Source organism: Triticum dicoccoides, chromosome 1B (genome assembly GCF_002162155.2).
Source record: "Triticum dicoccoides isolate Atlit2015 ecotype Zavitan chromosome 1B, WEW_v2.0, whole genome shotgun sequence".
Lineage (NCBI taxonomy): Eukaryota > Viridiplantae > Streptophyta > Magnoliopsida > Poales > Poaceae > Triticum > Triticum dicoccoides.
The window spans coordinates 403523317-403541381 of NC_041381.1; the positions used below are offsets into that span (position 1 = coordinate 403523317).

At 44.9% G+C, this 18065-nt stretch overlaps 1 protein-coding gene across 1 annotated transcript; it reads right to left on the reverse strand.

Annotated features, from left to right (window-relative positions):
* Window positions 1-16167: 16167 nt before the first annotated feature.
* LOC119337797 lies at window positions 16168-17813 on the reverse strand. The gene has a single exon (XM_037609995.1). The coding sequence runs from the start codon at window positions 17693-17695 to the stop codon at window positions 16559-16561; it is 1137 nt and encodes a 378-aa protein (XP_037465892.1). The 5' UTR covers window positions 17696-17813; the 3' UTR covers window positions 16168-16558.
* Between the last annotated feature and the right edge of the window lie 252 nt (window positions 17814-18065).

Consider the following 18065-nt stretch of genomic DNA (forward strand, 5'->3'; position numbering starts at 1 on the left):
GGGCTTGAAAATATGGAGTATTTAAGGCTTCGGGCTGGGCTCGGGTTTGAGAAATGAAGGTTGGGCTTTTACAAGCCCGGCCCGAAACCCGGCCCGGCCCGACGTTTGCCCAGGTTTAGGGCCAACCATTAGGTGACGACTATTTGATGCAAGATGGATATCTCTTCAAAAATGATCGTTTGTGCATTCCAAGAAGTTCTCTACGTGACAAGCTGGTTAGAGAGCTCCATTCAAGTGATCTTAGTGTCCATGTTGGACGGGACAAGGCTATCGCTAACCTGGAAGCTCGCTACTTTTGGCCACAACTAAAGAGAGATGCTGGAAAGTTCGTTCAATGGTGCCCCATATGTCAGACCTGCAAAGGCCAAGTCTAGAACACAGGGTTATGCATGCCTTTGCCTGTTCCTGTTGCTCCATGGGAGGAAATTTCTATGGACTTCGTCTTGGGCTTGCCAAGAACAAGATGAGGAAGTGATGTTGTATTTGTGGTCGTGGATAAATTCTCTAGGATGGCTACTTTCATACCATGCCGCAAGACAACAGATCCTCATCATGTGGCAAACCTATTCTTTCGAGAAGTGGTCAGACTTCATGGAGTTCCAAGGTCCATTGTCTCAGACCATGATAGCAAATTTCTTGCTGCATTTTGGCTCACTTTGTGGAAGCAATTCAACACTGAATTGAAATTTTCTAGCACTGCTCATCCACAAACAGATGGACAAACGGAAGTGGTGAACAAGTTTTTGGGTAATCTGATCTGTTGCATTTGTGGAGAATGAAAGGTGCAATGGGATTTGGCTTTATCTCTTGCAGAGTTCTCCTACAATAACTCCAAGCATAGATCCACAGGAAGGAACCCTTTTTCCATTGTCTACACTAAAGTTCCAACACATGTGGTGGACCTGGTGAAGCTGCCATCAAGGGGAAACTCAAAATCAGCATTGTCCTTTGCTGATAATTACACCGAGTTATTTAAAGAGATTCGCGGTGCTTTGGAAGCACAAAATCAGAAATATAAACAACTTGCTAATTGCAAAAAGAGGCCAAGATCATTCCAAGTCGGTGATAAGGTGATGGTCTACTCCGAAAAGAGAGGCTGCATTTAGGTGTTAAAGGGAAACTTAGGCAGCGAAGGTATGGGCCCTTCTCTATCGTGAGGAAGATAAATGATAATGCTTATGTGATAGATCTTCCAAGTGACATGGGTATCTCCAACACTTTCAATGTTGCGGACTTGACTCTCCACCATCCAGAAGAAGCGCTCTATGAAGATAACTCGATGGCGAGTTCCAAACAACCAGGGGAGAATGATGAGGAACACTAGATGAGAAGAAAGAAAACACATGCCAAATCTGTTTAGCTACTTCTAGATGCTTCCATTCTAGTGTAGTATTTCTTTCCTTTACTTTTCTATCCGACCTACTTTTTTCTAGAGTCTTCTAGTTGTGAGTAGCTATGAGTAGAATGGTGAAACTTACATAATGTTTTCTAGAGTATTCCAGCTATAAGTAGAAGCATGTGAAGGCTTCCCAAAGCCCTATAAATAGAGGTCCTCACCTCTACTTTGGACCCAGACTATGTACACCTACCTATAATAGAACTTGTTGTTCTTATCTAAGATCTTGGAGTAGATCTTGTGCCCTAGGACTTCTGGATTGAACTCTTGCTGCCCTATCAGCCTACATTCGCCTCTAGAGCGATATCTAGGGCAACACGTTGAAGTTGTTCCTTCAACACTTGTGATGTATACATTGTGTAGGACCTTGAAGTATGTCTATAGGGGGGTGATTAGACTACTTGACCAATTAAAAACTTAACCTTTTCCCAATTTTAGTCTTTGGCAGATTTTAGCTATCTTTGCACAAGTCAAGCAATCTTCACACAATTCAAGCAAGCATGCAAAGAGTATATGAGCAGCGGAAATTAAAGCATGCAACTTACAAGAATGTAAAGGGAAGGGTTTGGAGATTTCAAACGCAATTTGGAGACAGTGATTTTTGAGCCGTGGTTCCGATAGGTGGTGCTATCGTACATCCACGTTGATGGAGACTTCAACCCACGAAGGGTAAGGGTTGCGCGAGTCCACGGAGGGCTCGACCCAAGAAGGGTCCACAAAGAAGCAACCTTGTCTATCCCACCATGGTCGTCGCCCACGAAGGACTTGCCTCACTAGTGGTAGATCTTCACAAAGTAGGCGATCTCCTTGCCCTTACAAACTCCTTGGTTCAACTCCACAATCTTGTCGGAGGCTCCCAAGTGACACCTAGCCAATCTAGGAGACACCACTCTCCAAGAAGTAACAAATGGTGCGTTGATGATGAACTCCTTGCTCTTGTGCTTCAAATGATAGTCTCCCCAACACTCAACTCTCTCTCATAGGATTTGGATCTGGTGGAAAGAAGATTTGAGTGGAAAGCAACTTGGGGAAGGCTAGAGATCAAGATTCATATGGTAGGAATGGAATATCTTGGCCTCAACACATGAGTAGGTAGTTCTCTCTCAGAAATGGTAAGTTGGAAGTGTAGGTTTGTTCTGATGGCTCTCTCCACGAATGAAGAGGAGGTGGAGGGGTATATATAGCCTCCACACAAAATCTAACCGTTACACACAATTTTACCAATCTTGGTGGGACCAAATCAACAAACTCGGTCGGACCGATTCAGTAAACCTAGTGACCGTTAGTGATTTCGGTGGGACCGACATGCAACTCGGTAGGACCGATATGGTTAGGGTTAGGGCATAAAGTAATCTCGGTGAGACTGATTACACAAACTCAGTGAGACCGATTTTGGTAATTAGCTAACCAGAGAGTTGGTCAGGTAAACTCGGTGGGACCGATTCGCTCTTTTCGGTGAGACCGAAATGTTACGAAAGGGAAACAGAGAGTTTACATTGCAATCTCAGTGGGACCGATCGCTCACTTCGGTTAGACTGAAACGTTACGAAGGGAAACAGAGAGATTACAATCCCATCTCGGTGAGACCGAGATCCCTATCGGTGAGACCGATTTGCCTAGGGTTTGTGGCAGTGGCTATGACATCTGAACTCGGTGGCGCCAGATAGAAAGAATCGGTGGGACCGAATTTGACTTTGGGTTTAGGTCATATGTGGATATGAGAAAGTAGTTGAGGGTTTTTGGAGCATATCACTAAGCACTTGAAGCAAGAAGCTCATTAAGCAACACCTCATCCCTCCTTGATAGTATTGGCTTTTCCTATAGACTCAATGTGATCTTGGATCACTAAAATATAAAATGTAGAGTCTTGAGCTTGAGAGCTTGAGACAATCCTTTCATCCTTAATATTTTTGAGGGATCCACTTTCATCATCCATGCCATGCCATTCATTGAGCTTTCCTGAAATATTTGTCTTGGAATAGTATTAGCTCAATGAGCTATATGTTGATATGAATTACCAAAACCACCTAGGGATAGTTGCACTTTCAATCTCCAAGCAAAGTGAATGATTATATAAGGATAAATAAGATAATATCATCTAACAAGCATAAGTGTAGCTTATGATCAAACACATGATCATCAATGTCTCACAGATAATAGCATAGTATCTCAAGCAAGCAAAAGTAAATAAAGTTCAACCAAGAAGACAAGAGAGAACAAAAGCAAACTCTCTCTCTCTCTCTCTCGAAGCCTATGATCTATACATTTTTCTCCCCCTTTGGCAACAAGTTACCAAAAAGTTCCTAGAAAATGCATAGTACTATATCGTCTCTCAGGCTTGGTCTTTAGTTGGTGGTCTAGAGATGGCTCCTTGGACGAAGACTTCAGTTGATGTGGATGGAGCTGAAGGAGTTGTTGCTGGAGCTGGTTGCACTGGAGCTGTAGCTGGTGTAGATGAAGTGGCTCTGGTGTCTGTCACAGGCTCTGCAACTGATCTCTGAGCTCGAGGCACTCTAGCAAATGCATCAGTAGTTGTCCTGCCCTTCCTCTCCTGCATGTCATCCTGTAGCTGCTCCACAACTGACTGAATCTCAGTTAATTTGACATCTAAATCATAGAATTTTTGTTCCATGATTCTTTCCAGGCTCTCCTGGTTTTGAGTTAGGGTGGCCAACCCCTTCTCAATCCTCAGAGTTGATGCTATCAAGTAACCAAGTTGGTCCTGCTTGCTCTTCAAAAAGTATCCAGATGCCTTCTCTAGAGTTGGCATCTTGGCAGCCTTCTCCTTCTTTGCTTTCTCCTTCTTCTCTTGAGCTTGCACTGAAGATGGTTCATTCTCATTCATCACAACTTGATTGTCCTCAAAAGTCTGGATAGAGAACAAAGTGTTCCTTATCCAACAGATATTTTCCTGTGCCCATCTTTGAGTTGATCAGCTCCTGGATTTGTGGGGCATACCCACAACTTCTCTTTTGGTATGCTGCTCATGACCTTGAATCTCTGTGGCACATCAAAAATGTGAAGCATATTAATTGCATGCCCTCTGATCATGTTGTGGTCACCTGACTTGGGCAAAAGAGTGTGCCTAAGAATCCAGTTGATTGTTGGCAGCCCTGACAGAAGAAAGTGGACAGACCCAAACTTGAAAGTTTCAAGGGCCTTGTCTGGGATCTCCTTGTACATATGGGACATGGAATTGTGATCCTTCTTATTCTTGGAGTAGACATCCAAGTCATCTTCCTTCTCCTCTGGGGCATTAATCAGATTGGCCCATTCCTCAATAGTTGATTGGTACCTTGTACCTTCAGACATCCAGACAATTCTGCCATCAGGATAAAATGAGCTGTGGAGTAGAATTGCATAACAAGATCATCATTCCAGTTTGTGAACTTCTGTCCAACAAACTCATCAAATCCACAAGCCTTAAAGTTGTCATATACTCCTGGGTAGTGATCCTCATTTTCCTTTATGAATTTCCAGTCTACCCACCTCATGTCACAGACTATGGGCTTCTTATCCAACAGCACAGTCTCATAGAAGTCCCGTTGTTCCTTAGTGTGGAACCTGTAATCTACAGCAGTTCTTCTCCTGATTGCGTATGGATCAGACAATCTCCACTGCCTGAGCCCTGCATCCTTCCTCAACTTCATATTCTCAGCCACTGGATGAGCATCGTTGTGGTATAGAATCTTGGGTTTGAGCTTCCTTAGGACTTATCCTTCATCATCTTCCTCAGTAGCAACTTCAGGCACTGGGGCCTTGTTCTTCTCAGCAGCTGGTATACTCCTGGTATTCCTCTTAGGTGCAGATTTGGCCTTGGAGGCAGCTTTGGGTGCTTCTTTGGGCTTTGATGATGCAGCCCCTGACTTTATGGCATCACCCATCAGCTTCTGTGCCTTGGGTGCTGGTGCAGCAACCTCTTCTCCCTCCTCCTCTTCCATCATGGAAGGTTGTCCAACAACTCTGGCCATGGTCTTTCTGACCCTTTCCTTTCTCTTCTTTCCTTCTGTAGCTGGCTCCTTGGGATCAGGTTTCTCTGGTTCTTGTGTTGATCCTCTGACCTTCAGCATAGGTGTCCTCTTGACAGGGACCTTCCTATTCAGTCCAGGATTTGTGGTCTTAGCTGAGCCATACTCCTTTTTGAGCACTACTTTCTTGGAAGTAGCCTCATCTTTAGCTGCCACATAGTCCTCATCCTATGGGTCTGAGGTTCTCTTCCTTCTTGCTCTTGTGGCTGCTTTGGGCAAATTGCTAGGAGTACTTCTGCTGCCTTCATTTGAGGAACTGGAGGGACTAGTGCCCTCACTCATGTGAATCTGCTCTTCTTCCCTGTTCTGGCTATCACTTTGGTCTAACATGTTGAGAACTCTGACTGCTGACCCTGTGAATAGTTATGGATGAGATAGAATGGATGAGCATCACAAAATGCAGAGATTTTTGCAAAAGAATGATTCAAAAAATTAGTTTTAGTTTTCCTCAGAAAGCATTTCGGATCAACCGATCTTCAAACTCGGTGATACCGAAGCAGTTTTGGAACCTAAACAAATGACCTCGGTCAGACCGAGTCATAGTTCGGTGGCACCGAGACTGCTAGGGTTTCACTGAGTCCTAAAATCGGTCACACCAATTAGCAATTCTCGGTCAGACCGAGAGTTACTAGTGCAATGGCGTTAGCCGAATTGGTGGGACCGAGTTTTTCAACTCGGTGGGTCCGAGATGGTTTCGGCGGAAACCTAACCCTAAATTTTCAAATCGCATCTATTCTACAGATTGTTTTGACTGGATAGATGTGTTTCAGTCGTGGCAAGAATCATAATGTACACAATGTGCTGAGAATCACACGAGGATAGCACTGTGATCGAGTTCATACCCTAATTCGGCGATGAACTCGCTACGGCGGCAACGGCGGGGATGAATTCCATTGACAGCGGCGGAGACCAGCGACAGGAGGCGGCTGGCGACGAAGTCGACGATCCGGAGACCTAGAAGGCAGAGCGAGCTATGCGCGGGCGAGAGGTTTGGAGAAAGTTTTCCAAAATTTTGCCCGTCTGTATATATAGCCCGACACTGTCGATGTGACCGAGTTGAACAACTCGGTGGCACCGAGATGCATAACTGTTGACAGTTACAGCAACTCGGTGAGACTGAAAAGTTCGAATCAGTTGCACCGAGATTGAAAACCTAGATCGACTTAGTGATCTTGGTATGACCGAAATGGAAGAATCGGTCAGACCGAAACACACAAAGAAGTTTTGGAAGTTTAAGTCTATGATGAATCGGGGACTCCGAGTGCTCCTCACATAGAGTGGTTCGAATCTGACTTGATCAAATTTTGTGATGTTGCATGAATAGAGTTTGAGACAAGAAAAGCATAGATAGCTAGAGAAGGTTCTTAGGCATTCTTGTCCATCCACTTGGCAAAAGAAAAAGAAACCAATCAATCAAAGCAACAAGTGGATGTCCTCGAATGAGTCAAATATGCAACCAACATGCTCACACAATAAGATGGCAAATGAAATATGTGGCAAAGCATGCACAACCAATTCTAGCATCTATCAAACAATTGGCGATGACTAGGTCATCTATATATGAATATATTGACTTAGGAGTCAAATGGGAACATTTGATCATAGGTCATACTCATCGTTTAAGCTCAAGTGGGGTTACCACTTTTACATAATGCATTGATGTGTTCACATCATTAGAGTTGCTTTGACTCAATTCTTAGAGTTAAGCTCCCCCTAGATGTGAGATCCCCCCTTAGAGGTATGAACTAACCTTGGGTTTTGTCGATGATGACTTCATGTAGGTGTTGAAGATGTGGATGCTTAATGTTGATGTAGATCATTTGGAGCAATCCTTTGGAGTGAGTTGCACTTTCAATACCTACATGGGTTAGTCCCACAAGGAATAAACAAGAATATCCATAGACATAGAGTGATGCACACACAAGATGATGTCCATGGAAGCATTAGGTTACCTTGTCCCTTGCCTTACCAACATGAGGGTTTGTGACTCCTTGAACTAGTGCAAGATATGGAAGTTGATTGCACTTGTCCTTGCCATAATGATATGAGTGAAGAATGTTGGCAGAGTCACCCTCAAGAACTCTCTAGTTCATCTTATTGGGGATCCACATCATCTTGATGGGAATCCTTGGAGTTGCAGTTGTACTTGATGAAGTAGAACTTGACGTAGTCTTGGGAACCCACTTGACCAAGGCCTTAGGTGCTTCTTCAAATGCATCAATCTCCTCTTGAAGCTTGTCCTTGCCTTTGTTCTTGTGGTCTTGTGGTGGAAGATCATCTTGTGCTTGTGTTCCCTTGAAGGAAGTAGGATCATACTTCTCTTGTTGAGGAACAAACTTCGTCTTGGGGTATTGATCTTCTTCCCACTCAACTCCATTGGCATTGAACTTTCGTTCAAAAGCAACACCTTAATTCTTCCAGTGCCTTCCTTGCTTGCGTACAATTTCCTCGAATTCCTTACTCCCGGCAAGGCTTTTGTAAACACCTTTCTCTATAATTCCCTTCAATAAGCTATTTTCTTGCTCAAGTGTAACTTGGCTAAGAGAATCATTAGTGGAATCAAGAGAACTACTAGAAGCAACAATATCGGATTTAGCATTATTATTGTTACTACTACTAGAGGAAGAATCCTTCTTGTTCTTGTTACTAGACTTGACTTGAGGCATGTAAGTAGATAAGAGTAAACGCTTGGCAATGTAAGAAGAACTTTTGTTGCGAAGATCATCATTGATTGCCTTTAAGAACTCATGCTCTTGCTCAAGATTAAGCTTTTCAAAGTGTAACTTCTCGTGAGTCCTCAAAAGTTCTCGATGATCCCCTAAGATAGTTTCATGAGCTAACTTAAGAGTGTTTAGTTCTTTAGTTAAAAGCTCAATCTTCTCCTTAGCACTGTCATTCGTTTTATCTTGTTTAGCATGATTAATTGACATTTCATCATAGTATTCATCACTAGAGTTGTCAATAAGTAAATCATCATCACCTAACAAGTCATCTTCATCACTATTGAAATCAACATACTCGGGATGAGTTACCTTGGGGCCTTTAGCCATGAAGCATCTTCCAATTCCTTCATTTGGTGAATCAAATATGTCGTAGGAGTTGGTCGACACAAGTGCTAGACCGGCAACACCTTCATCTTGAGTATGTTCGGAGTCGGAGTGATAGCTTCTCTCGAAGTGATGTTCAGAGTCGGAACCGGATACCCATTCACCAACATGAGCTTGATGTCTTCGTTTTGTGTAGCTCTTTGATGACTTGTCCTTCCTTTCTGAATCCTTGCTTCTCCGGGATGTTCTTCGTTCATAACGATCATCTCTACTCATTCTCTCTCTTGGTGGTGATTCTTCTCTTCTACTTCTTCTTTTGGGAGAATCTTCTCTTCTCCTGTAGGGTGTCGTACACTCATTGGAATAGTGTCCGGGTCTCCCACAATTGTAGCAATTGCACTCTCGACTGGAAGATCTTTTGTCATTGTAGGACCTTGACTTAGAGCTTCTTCCTTTGCTTCTACTCTTGTAGAATTTGTTGAAATTCTTCACCATTAAGCTCAATTCTTCATTGAAGGTTTGTTTATCACTTGATGATGTAGGAGCTTCACATGAGGCTTTGTAAGAACCACTTGACTTGTTGTGAAGTTCCTCTTTATCCTTGAGTGACATCTCATGAGCAACGATTCTACCAATGACTTTTGTTGGCTTGAGATTCTTGTAATTGGGCATCATTTGAATCAATGTGCACACGGTATCATACTTTCCATCCAATGCTCTTAGGATTTTCTTGATGATGAATCTGTCGGTCTTCTCTTCACTTCCTAAGCCAGCAATCTCATTTGTGATAAGAGCAAGCCTAGAGTACATTTCAGTGACACCTTCACCATCTTTCATTTTGAACTTGTCAAGCTGACTTTGGAGCACATCCAACTTGGATTCCTTGACGGAGTCGGTACCTTCATGCATATCAATCAAAGTATCCCAAATTTCCTTTGCATTCTCAAGACGGCTGATTTTGTTGAATTCTTCAGGGCATAATCCGTTGAAGAGGATATCACAAGCTTGAGCTTTGTATTGCAGCATCTTCAATTCATCTGCACTAGCTTCACGGTTTGGTTCCCTCCCATCAAAGAATTCACCTTGCAAGCCAATACACACAATAGCTCAAACGGCGGTGTTATGTCTGAGAATATGCATTTTCATCTTATGCTTCCAACTAGCAAAATTAGTACCATCAAAGTAAGGACCTCTACGGTGATAATTTCCCTCTCTAGACTCCATACTCTCCTAGGTTGTGAAACCAAGGCTATGACCACCAAAAGCTATGGAAATCAAAGCAAATGGAGGCCAAGGCTCTGATACCACTTGTAGAACCTTGAAGTATGTCTAGAGGGGGGGTGATTAGACTACTTGACCAATTAAAAACTTAACCTTTTCCCAATTTTAGTCTTTGGCAGATTTTATCTATCTTTGCACAAGTCAAGCAATCTTCACACAATTCAAGCAAGCATGCAAAGAGTATATGAGCAGCGGAAATTAAAGCATGCAACTTGCAAGAATGTAAAGGGAAGGGTTTGGAGATTTCAAACGTAATTTGGAGACACGGTGATTTTTGAGCCGTGGTTCCGATAGGTGGTGCTATCATACATCCACGTTGATGGAGACTTTAACCCACGAAGGGTAACGGTTGCGCATGTCCACGGAGGGCTCCACCCAAGAAGGGTCCACGAAGAAGCAACCTTGTCTATCCCACCATGACCGTCGCCCACGAAGGACTTGCCTCACTAGCGGTAGATCTTCACGAAGTAGGCGATCTCCTTGCCCTTACAAACTCATTGGTTCAACTCCACAATCTTGTCGGAGGCTCCCAAGTGACACCTAGCCAATCTAGGAGACACCACTCTCCAAGAAGTAACAAATGGTGTGTTGATGATGAACTCATTGCTCTTGTGCTTCAAATGATAGTCTCCCCAACACTCAACTCTCTCTCATAGGATTTGGATCTGGTGGAAAGAAGATTTGAGTGGAAAGAAACTTGGGGAAGGCTAGAGATCAAGATTCATATGGTAGGAATGGAATATCTTGGCCTCAACACATGAGTAGGTAGTTCTCTCTCAGAAATGGTAAGTTGGAAGTGTAGGTTTGTTCTGATGGCTCTCTCCACGAATGAAGAGGAGGTGGAGGGGTATATATAGCCTCCACACAAAATCTAATCGTTACACACAATTTACCAATCTCGGTGGGACCGAATCAACAAACTCGGTCGGACCGATTTAGTAAACCTAGTGACCGTTAGTGATTTCGGTGGGACCGACATGCAACTCGGTAGGACCGATATGGTTAGGGTTAGGGCATAACGTAATCTCGGTGAGACCGATTACACAAACTCGGTGAGACCGATTTTGGTAATTAGCTAACCAGAGAGTTGGTCGAGTAAACTCGGTGGGACCAATTCGCTCTTTTCGGTGAGACCGAAATGTTACAAAAGGGAAACAGAGAGTTTACATTGCAATCTTGGTGGGACCGATCGCTCACTTCGGTTAGACCGAAACGTTAGGAAGGGAAACAGAGATATTACAATCCCATCTCGGTGAGACTGAGATCCCTATCGGTGAGACCGATTTGCCTAGGGTTTGTGGCAGTGGCTATGACATCTGAACTCGGTGGCGCCGGATAGAAAGAATTGGTGGGACCAATTTTGACTTTGGGTTTAGGTCATATGTGGATATGAGAAAGTAGTTGAGGGTTTTTGGAGCATATAACTAAGCACTTGAAGCAAGAAGCTCATTAAGCAACACCTCATCCCTCCTTGATAGTATTGGCTTTTCCTATAGACTCAATATGATCTTGGATCACTAAAATATAAAATGTAGAGTCTTGAGCTTGAGAGCTTGAGCCAATCCTTTTGTCCTTAATATTTTGAGGGATCCACTTTCATCATCCATGCATGCCATTCATTGATCTTTCCTGAAATATTTGTCTTGGAATAGTATTAGCTCAATGAGCTATATGTCGATATGAATTACCAAAACCACCTAGGGATAGTTTCACTTTCACATTGTAGCAGCAAAGTGGAGTTACTCCTCCACAACCTTTGTGCTGCTTCAGTAATCGACAATGCTTACCATACCATGGGATCACTTGATCCCTCTCGGTACTTATTGTGTGCTTTGTGTGTTGATCAAGTTGATTCACTCTTTGACTTAGTCTTGATCAAACTTGTTTCATGTCTTCTATATGACCACTCTTTGGATAATTCCTTGAATAACACCTTGGTCATCTCATAAACTCCTTGAAACCAACACATGGACTTCAAGAAAAGCCTATGGACAAATCCTTCATATATAACTCAAGGCAACCATTAGTCCACATAGATTGTCATCAATTGCCAAAACCAAACATGGGGGCACCGCATGTTCTTTTTCACCCCACAACATTGAGAATGATTCCAATATGAGACCGATTGAACAGAAGCACCTGTAAGTAATTTATAATGTGTTGGCTTCAAAATTATTGTGTGAGCGACCATAGTGTAATGTACTAACAATACACGAACAATGCTTTCAATCATGATGCAGACCACAAAGAGGGCATGTTTACAAGAAGTTCTACCGCAAGTACCTAACGTGCAGATATTGAGGGAAAGAACTCCTCCGCCATAATACTTTCAAGCTTTGGTGTCTCATCACATAATTCATCATCTGAAAAATGCATCCGTGATCTAGAAGCAAAGATTACACAAGCGGCAGAAACAAAACAGGCAAATGCCACATTTGCAGAAAATTTGAATGTCCTACGTAGCGCACAAACACAGGAAATTGAAGACCTCAAACAGAGACATCAACTAGAAATAGAAGTTATCAAGATGGACCAGGAGAGGAAAATCAAGGGCTTCGAAAAAAAAGCAACAAGAAATGGAGGGAAGTCTTAGTCTTCTCTGAAGGAAGTCTTCGTAGTCTTCGCAGGAGACTGTGGCGCAACCCATCAATAACTGATGGTGCACTACTGTTTGTCATGATGTCGTCCCCATTGTCTTATTGAGTTATTTCTAATGCTCGATAATATGTCATTTGGATTCTCATTTTATAATGTGGATCACTTATGTGAGAGATGTCAAGTCCCATTGTTATTATAATAAAAGTTGTGTTGGTGATGTTAAATTTCAAATTTTCTCTAATTCAAATTCAAATTGTCCTGCAAAATCAACCATGCACATTTTTGGTGCTATAATAAAACCTGTGATGGTACTGGTGACGAAAATTGTAACCGTCCCCACAGTCGTGTCCCCACTTGTATGCAACCAGGTCAGAACCATCCGGACCCACATGTAAGCAGCCACATTAGCACCATCTAGTCCCACATGTAAGCAGCCACGTCAGCATCTTCTAGGCCCATATGTCGGCACCCTTGATCGGTCAAAACTGATGCCGAGTTATTAAGACGGGACCGTCAACGATAAAACCCACAATGGACCCACCTGGAAGAAGACATGTCAGCAGCTGCTGGCCCCACCTGCCTGAATCTTTGACCGGTCAACCCCCCGGACCGATCACCGGTGACGGATTATCATCACAGAAAAGATCTTAGGCGACAGTTTGGGCTATCAACGAAAATGTCAAATGGTGACATTATTTGGCTCGTCGCCTGAAATGTGATCTTGCATGACGAAAAAAGTGGTACCGTCAAATTTTTATTTTCCATGACGGTGCTTCGGTGACGGTGGGGGTGACGGCCGTAAAACTTCACGGGGGTATTTTCCATGACGAAAAAGAGTTACATGTGACACAAGTGAAATGTCGCAAAATAGAGCAACTTTGGTAGTGTAAGATCTCCATCTCGGATGTTCCGCGTAATAATTGGGACCTTGGTCTCTGTTGGGTGTTGTCTCCCAAAGAATTGGAAGACTAGCAGCAGCTTGCTGCTATCTTCCCAATGCTCTCGGAGTCGACTGACTCAACACTCATTGTCTGGTTGCTTTATGGTTAAGTCTCTTTATAACCAGTTTTACTCTAAGGTGGTATAATATGTCGTACTACAATAAGGACATCGAATAAAGAGTCGATGAAGTTGGAATACGAAGAAGCATGCCATGAATTTGCAACGGGACTCTACAAGAAGACAAAGATAATTGGACAAACATAAAACCAACAGAAAGAAGATGAACAAATAGTGAAAGGAAGAACACATATGACACAAAAGAGAAGACTAGTACAAGGTGACATTGGAGCACATGCAACGAGGAAGAAGAAGGTAAACAGTAATAATGTATGGAAACATGGTTGAAAAGAAGATCCAGTTGAGGAATAAAGAAGGAATTAAACAGGACGACAAGATGGGAGAACATACAAGAACATAAATGTAGATGCCACTCTTTGGAAACGTAGTCGAAAACCAAAAAAATTGCCCTACGATCAACCAGGAACACTATGAAGATGCATTAATGTTGGATTGGATCGTTACCGACTCCGAGTTGTAGTGGAAGAAGACGAGTCGGTGTATATTGTACTTGGAGTCCCTCGAACAGTAGATGAACGATCCCGCGAACCGTCCACAGACAGTCCCTCAAACAGAAGACCGAAAAGAACGACCTTTCATGAGTTGCAAGCATGCGGTCTTCACGATTCGGCCGCGCTTCGCCGTCCAGAGTTAATCTTCGCCGGAGAATTAGAGGGATGAGATTAGAACTACATTGTGCTTCTAATTATGAGGATTAGAGGATCTTGGTCTAGCACTAATTGATCAACTAGGACCAACTAGAATTGGAACTAGATAAAGGAGGCTCCAAACTTGTGTGTTTAAAAAGTGCCAAAGCCTCTAGTATATATAGGTTGGAGGGAGAGGAGCGGGTGCCACACAAGGGGGGAAAGGACTCCCCCCTTGCGCTGACCAAGGGGAGGGGAATCCCTCTCCAATTCGGCCTCCCCTCCCTCCTTTCCATGGGAGAGGGGGCGCCACCCCTACTGGGCCCTTGTGGCCCAATTTCACTTCCACCACTTGACCTTTTAAGACCCGTTGATATTAAAATAAATGTAAAAGTCTCCTAACAATTACTAGAGTCTTTTATTATTAATTTAACATCACCTAAAATATTTTCCACATATATATTATTTATCAAAAATACCTGACATTGCCCGATAAACTCCAAGACGCTTCCGGTGACTCCAGAACGCTTCGGTTCCTTTCGAAACTATTAATATTAGTGAAATATTTCACAAATATATTCTCATTATTCCCGTCCTACTAACATTCAGATCGTGATTACCTTAAGCTTGTGACCCTGTAGGTTCGGTAAAACATAGACATGAACAAAACTCCTTTCGTTCAATGACCGTTAGCGGACCGTGGACGTCCATATCGATCCCTATGAATACACGAATGACATTCGAGTGAACCTTTCGTTATCATGTGCTATTCACTTTGCTTCGCGATACTTTACAAAACCGAGGTGAGATATATCAGTATTCTCTTGAGCCATACACATGATCGCTATATCGATTCCTTGTTACCAGTTTTGTTCTTATTTCTTGTTGACGTGTTCCGGCTCCTCGTGACATAGTCACCTATGTTTGGCCAGACGATGATGGATCCCGTCACACCGAGAGGGCCCTGAGAATATATCTCCATCATCAGAGGTGCAAATTCTAGTCTCGGCCTATCTAGTCCCTTGTCAATCTTTCCGATGAATCTGTAAGTTGTCGGTATGATCATTGTGTTACAGATGACTTTGAGAAACCCAAAAGTCCATTGTATGGTAAGAAGTGACTACAATACTCTCACGGTCTACGAAACTAAATCACATGTTAACACCTCGTGTTATAACAATTGACTTCTAACGATATTATCTCAAAGTATAACAAAACAAGTTTGGGTCGATTCAATATGATTGTTCTTCTAACATCATACTTTGAAATGTTGTTTTGAGACTATCATTATACTTAATGATATCTCAAGATCCGAAAAACCTGATCACAAACAACACATGAAGTAGTTTTAGAGGCGAGACTAGGAATCTTATTTTACCGTTTATCATTCCACATGTGCATATGAGTTTTTTCACTCAATCGCATATTCAGGATCATAACAATTATAAAATAGAATATAAACTCTTAATTATGAATGGAGAAATATAATAATACAATATTATTGCCTCTAGGATATGTTTCAATAGTTGGATGAAGTATTAGCACAAAGATATTTTGTCGTATTGACAAGATTCCTAGTTTTCATCTCTCTTTTCATGCAATTTCCGACAAAATAAATTTTCGGATCATGACGCGCATCAACGACCGTAGACGCCTGTGCAGGTGCATGCCCCTGTGAATTTTCATGGTCAACTAATTCTTGCCCTTAGGTTGTGGGTATGAGACCCTTGCAATGTGAAAAAGTCTTTTTTTTAGAAAAAATAATCATCGATATGCCATTGACTACATGACTACATTGTGACAGTCATTTTGCAAAAAACACCCTCCACACATTATTAACTCAAGCGTGAGCAGTTCGCCAATTCAAGATGTTATGCCCACTCAGTCTTTCAAAAGTGCTTATAAGGATAGGATATGAATGTGCGTGTGAGTTTCATAAGGTGAGTGTATACTCGTGGGTGTGAGTGACTTCGATTGTACTATGTTAAAAAAAACTCAAACACGAGGGGTCCAAGGTATGCTGACATGGCAAAAAAAACTCAAACACGAGGGGTCCAAGGTATGCTGACATGGCAAAAAAACTCAAACACGAGGGGTCCAAGGTATGCTGACATGGCAGTTACGTGCCCTAAAAAAAAAGTTACGTGACCGGTGATCCATTTTGATCTTATTTGATTAAATAAACGAGTTCATATCCAAATCTGATCACTTCGAAAGTATGGCCGGTGATCGATTTACTAGCTTTCTACCTGAGAAAGAAAGGAGTTTCTAGCCGCCTTCATCGTCTCCTGCGGTGACCACTGAAAGATCGGAAATCGTCGGCTCGTTGAAAGATCTCTTAAAAATGAATGTGGTAACTTGAGTGGGAATCCTGCAGGAGACGATGTGCAAGCATATGGCACTTGAGTGGGAAAGAACGTGAACGTGCGACCATGGATGAATCACAAAAGCTCCCAACACTTGCAGAGATCAGATAAGCATGTGTCCGCATCTGCAGCCTGGCTAGAATGGCTTCTGCAGCAGCGCGGTGAGGTAGACGAGCTCATCCTTGGCGCCATTGCCGGTCTTGTCGGCGACGGCCCACTTGATGGTCTTGTAGCCCAGCCTCCGCAGCATGGCCGCGTACACGCCGTCGAGGTCGCCCTTCCGGCACCAGAGGTGATCCACCCAGAGCAGCCCGCCCGGGCGCAGCACCCGGTCCGCGTCGTACCACAGGAACTCCAGCGCCGGCTCCGGGATCCACCGGTTCACCGCGTGCCCCGCCCGCACCAGGTCCATCGTCCCGTCCCCCACGGGGAACCGCTGCTGCAGCGGCGCGTGCAGCGGCACCACCCCGCGCGCCGCCGCGGCCTCCGAGTAGGGCGCGCCCAGGTCCATGGTCGTCGTCAGCACCGTCGCGTTCGCCGCCCGCTTCAGCCGCGCCGCCAGCGTCCCAGTGCCGCCGCCCACGTCCAGCCCCAGCCGGATGGGCCCCGCGCGGCTCATCGACGCCAGACGCAGCAGCTGCGGCACCGTCAGGTCCAGAGGCCCCAGCGACCGGAGGAACTTGCCGGCCTCCGTCCGCGCCACGTCGAACCCGAGCGACGCCGGCAGGCAAGAGAAGGACCTGCATTTCTTCGCGTCCGTCGGCCAGCGCACGGCGGAGTCGGGAAGCGGCGCGAAGGGGTCGGTGGGGAGCTGGATGGATCCGGCGTCAGGTGTTGGGGAGAAGCAGCGGCGCCTGGGAAGCGGGTGGCAGCCGCGGAGGATGAGAGGCTCGGCGAGGGTGTGGACGTCGTCGGGGCAGGCGGCGAAGGGGACGTACGACATGAAGCGGTGGAGGAGGTCGGGGTGCGCGGAGCAGGCGGAGGCGACGGGGGCGAGGCGCGAGTAGAGGACGAGCTCGGGGGGCGGGGGAGGGCTGGCGGACCGGAGGTGGGAGACGGTGGCGCGGATGGCGCTGAGCTGCTGGAGGACCTGCTGCTGGTCGAAGTCGGAGCCGGATTGGAGCGCCGGCGTGGTGGGGGAGGCGCGGATGGAGAGGTGGTAGAGGGAGAGCAGGTTGGTGGCCAGCATGGAGAGCAGGAACACCACGTTGAGGTTCAGACTGCACGGCCAGCCTGCACCCGTGGAGGCGGAGCCCACCACCGTCTTCCTCATCGCCGGCCGATCCGATCCCCTTTCCCCTCTTTCCCGTGCCTTCACTCCGCGAGAGCGAGCGGCAGAGTGGTGCCGGTGTGTGTGAGTGCGTGAGAGGAGATTTGTGTCGGTGCTGTGCTGTCGGATGTGGACTGCACGGCGGAGACTTTTGTTGACCGCTGTCTTTGCTTAGGCCAACTCCCGCGCGCCAACTCATCCTGTCCGCGCGCGTTAGGTTGGGGCTAAAACGGACGAACCGGCCGGCCCAACGTGCGGGAGCAAACGGACTTTTGTCTGTTTTGTGTCCACTTTTGACTGATCCCAGGCCCAAATTTGTGCCGATTTTGAGGTGAAATGGACAGCTCACGGACGGGCGGGACACACGCGCTTG

Coding starts and splice junctions, on each gene's coding strand:
- LOC119337797 (XM_037609995.1), bottom strand. CDS start 17,695: ATGAGGAAGACGGTGGTGGGCTCCGCCTCCACGGGTGCAGGCTGGCCG.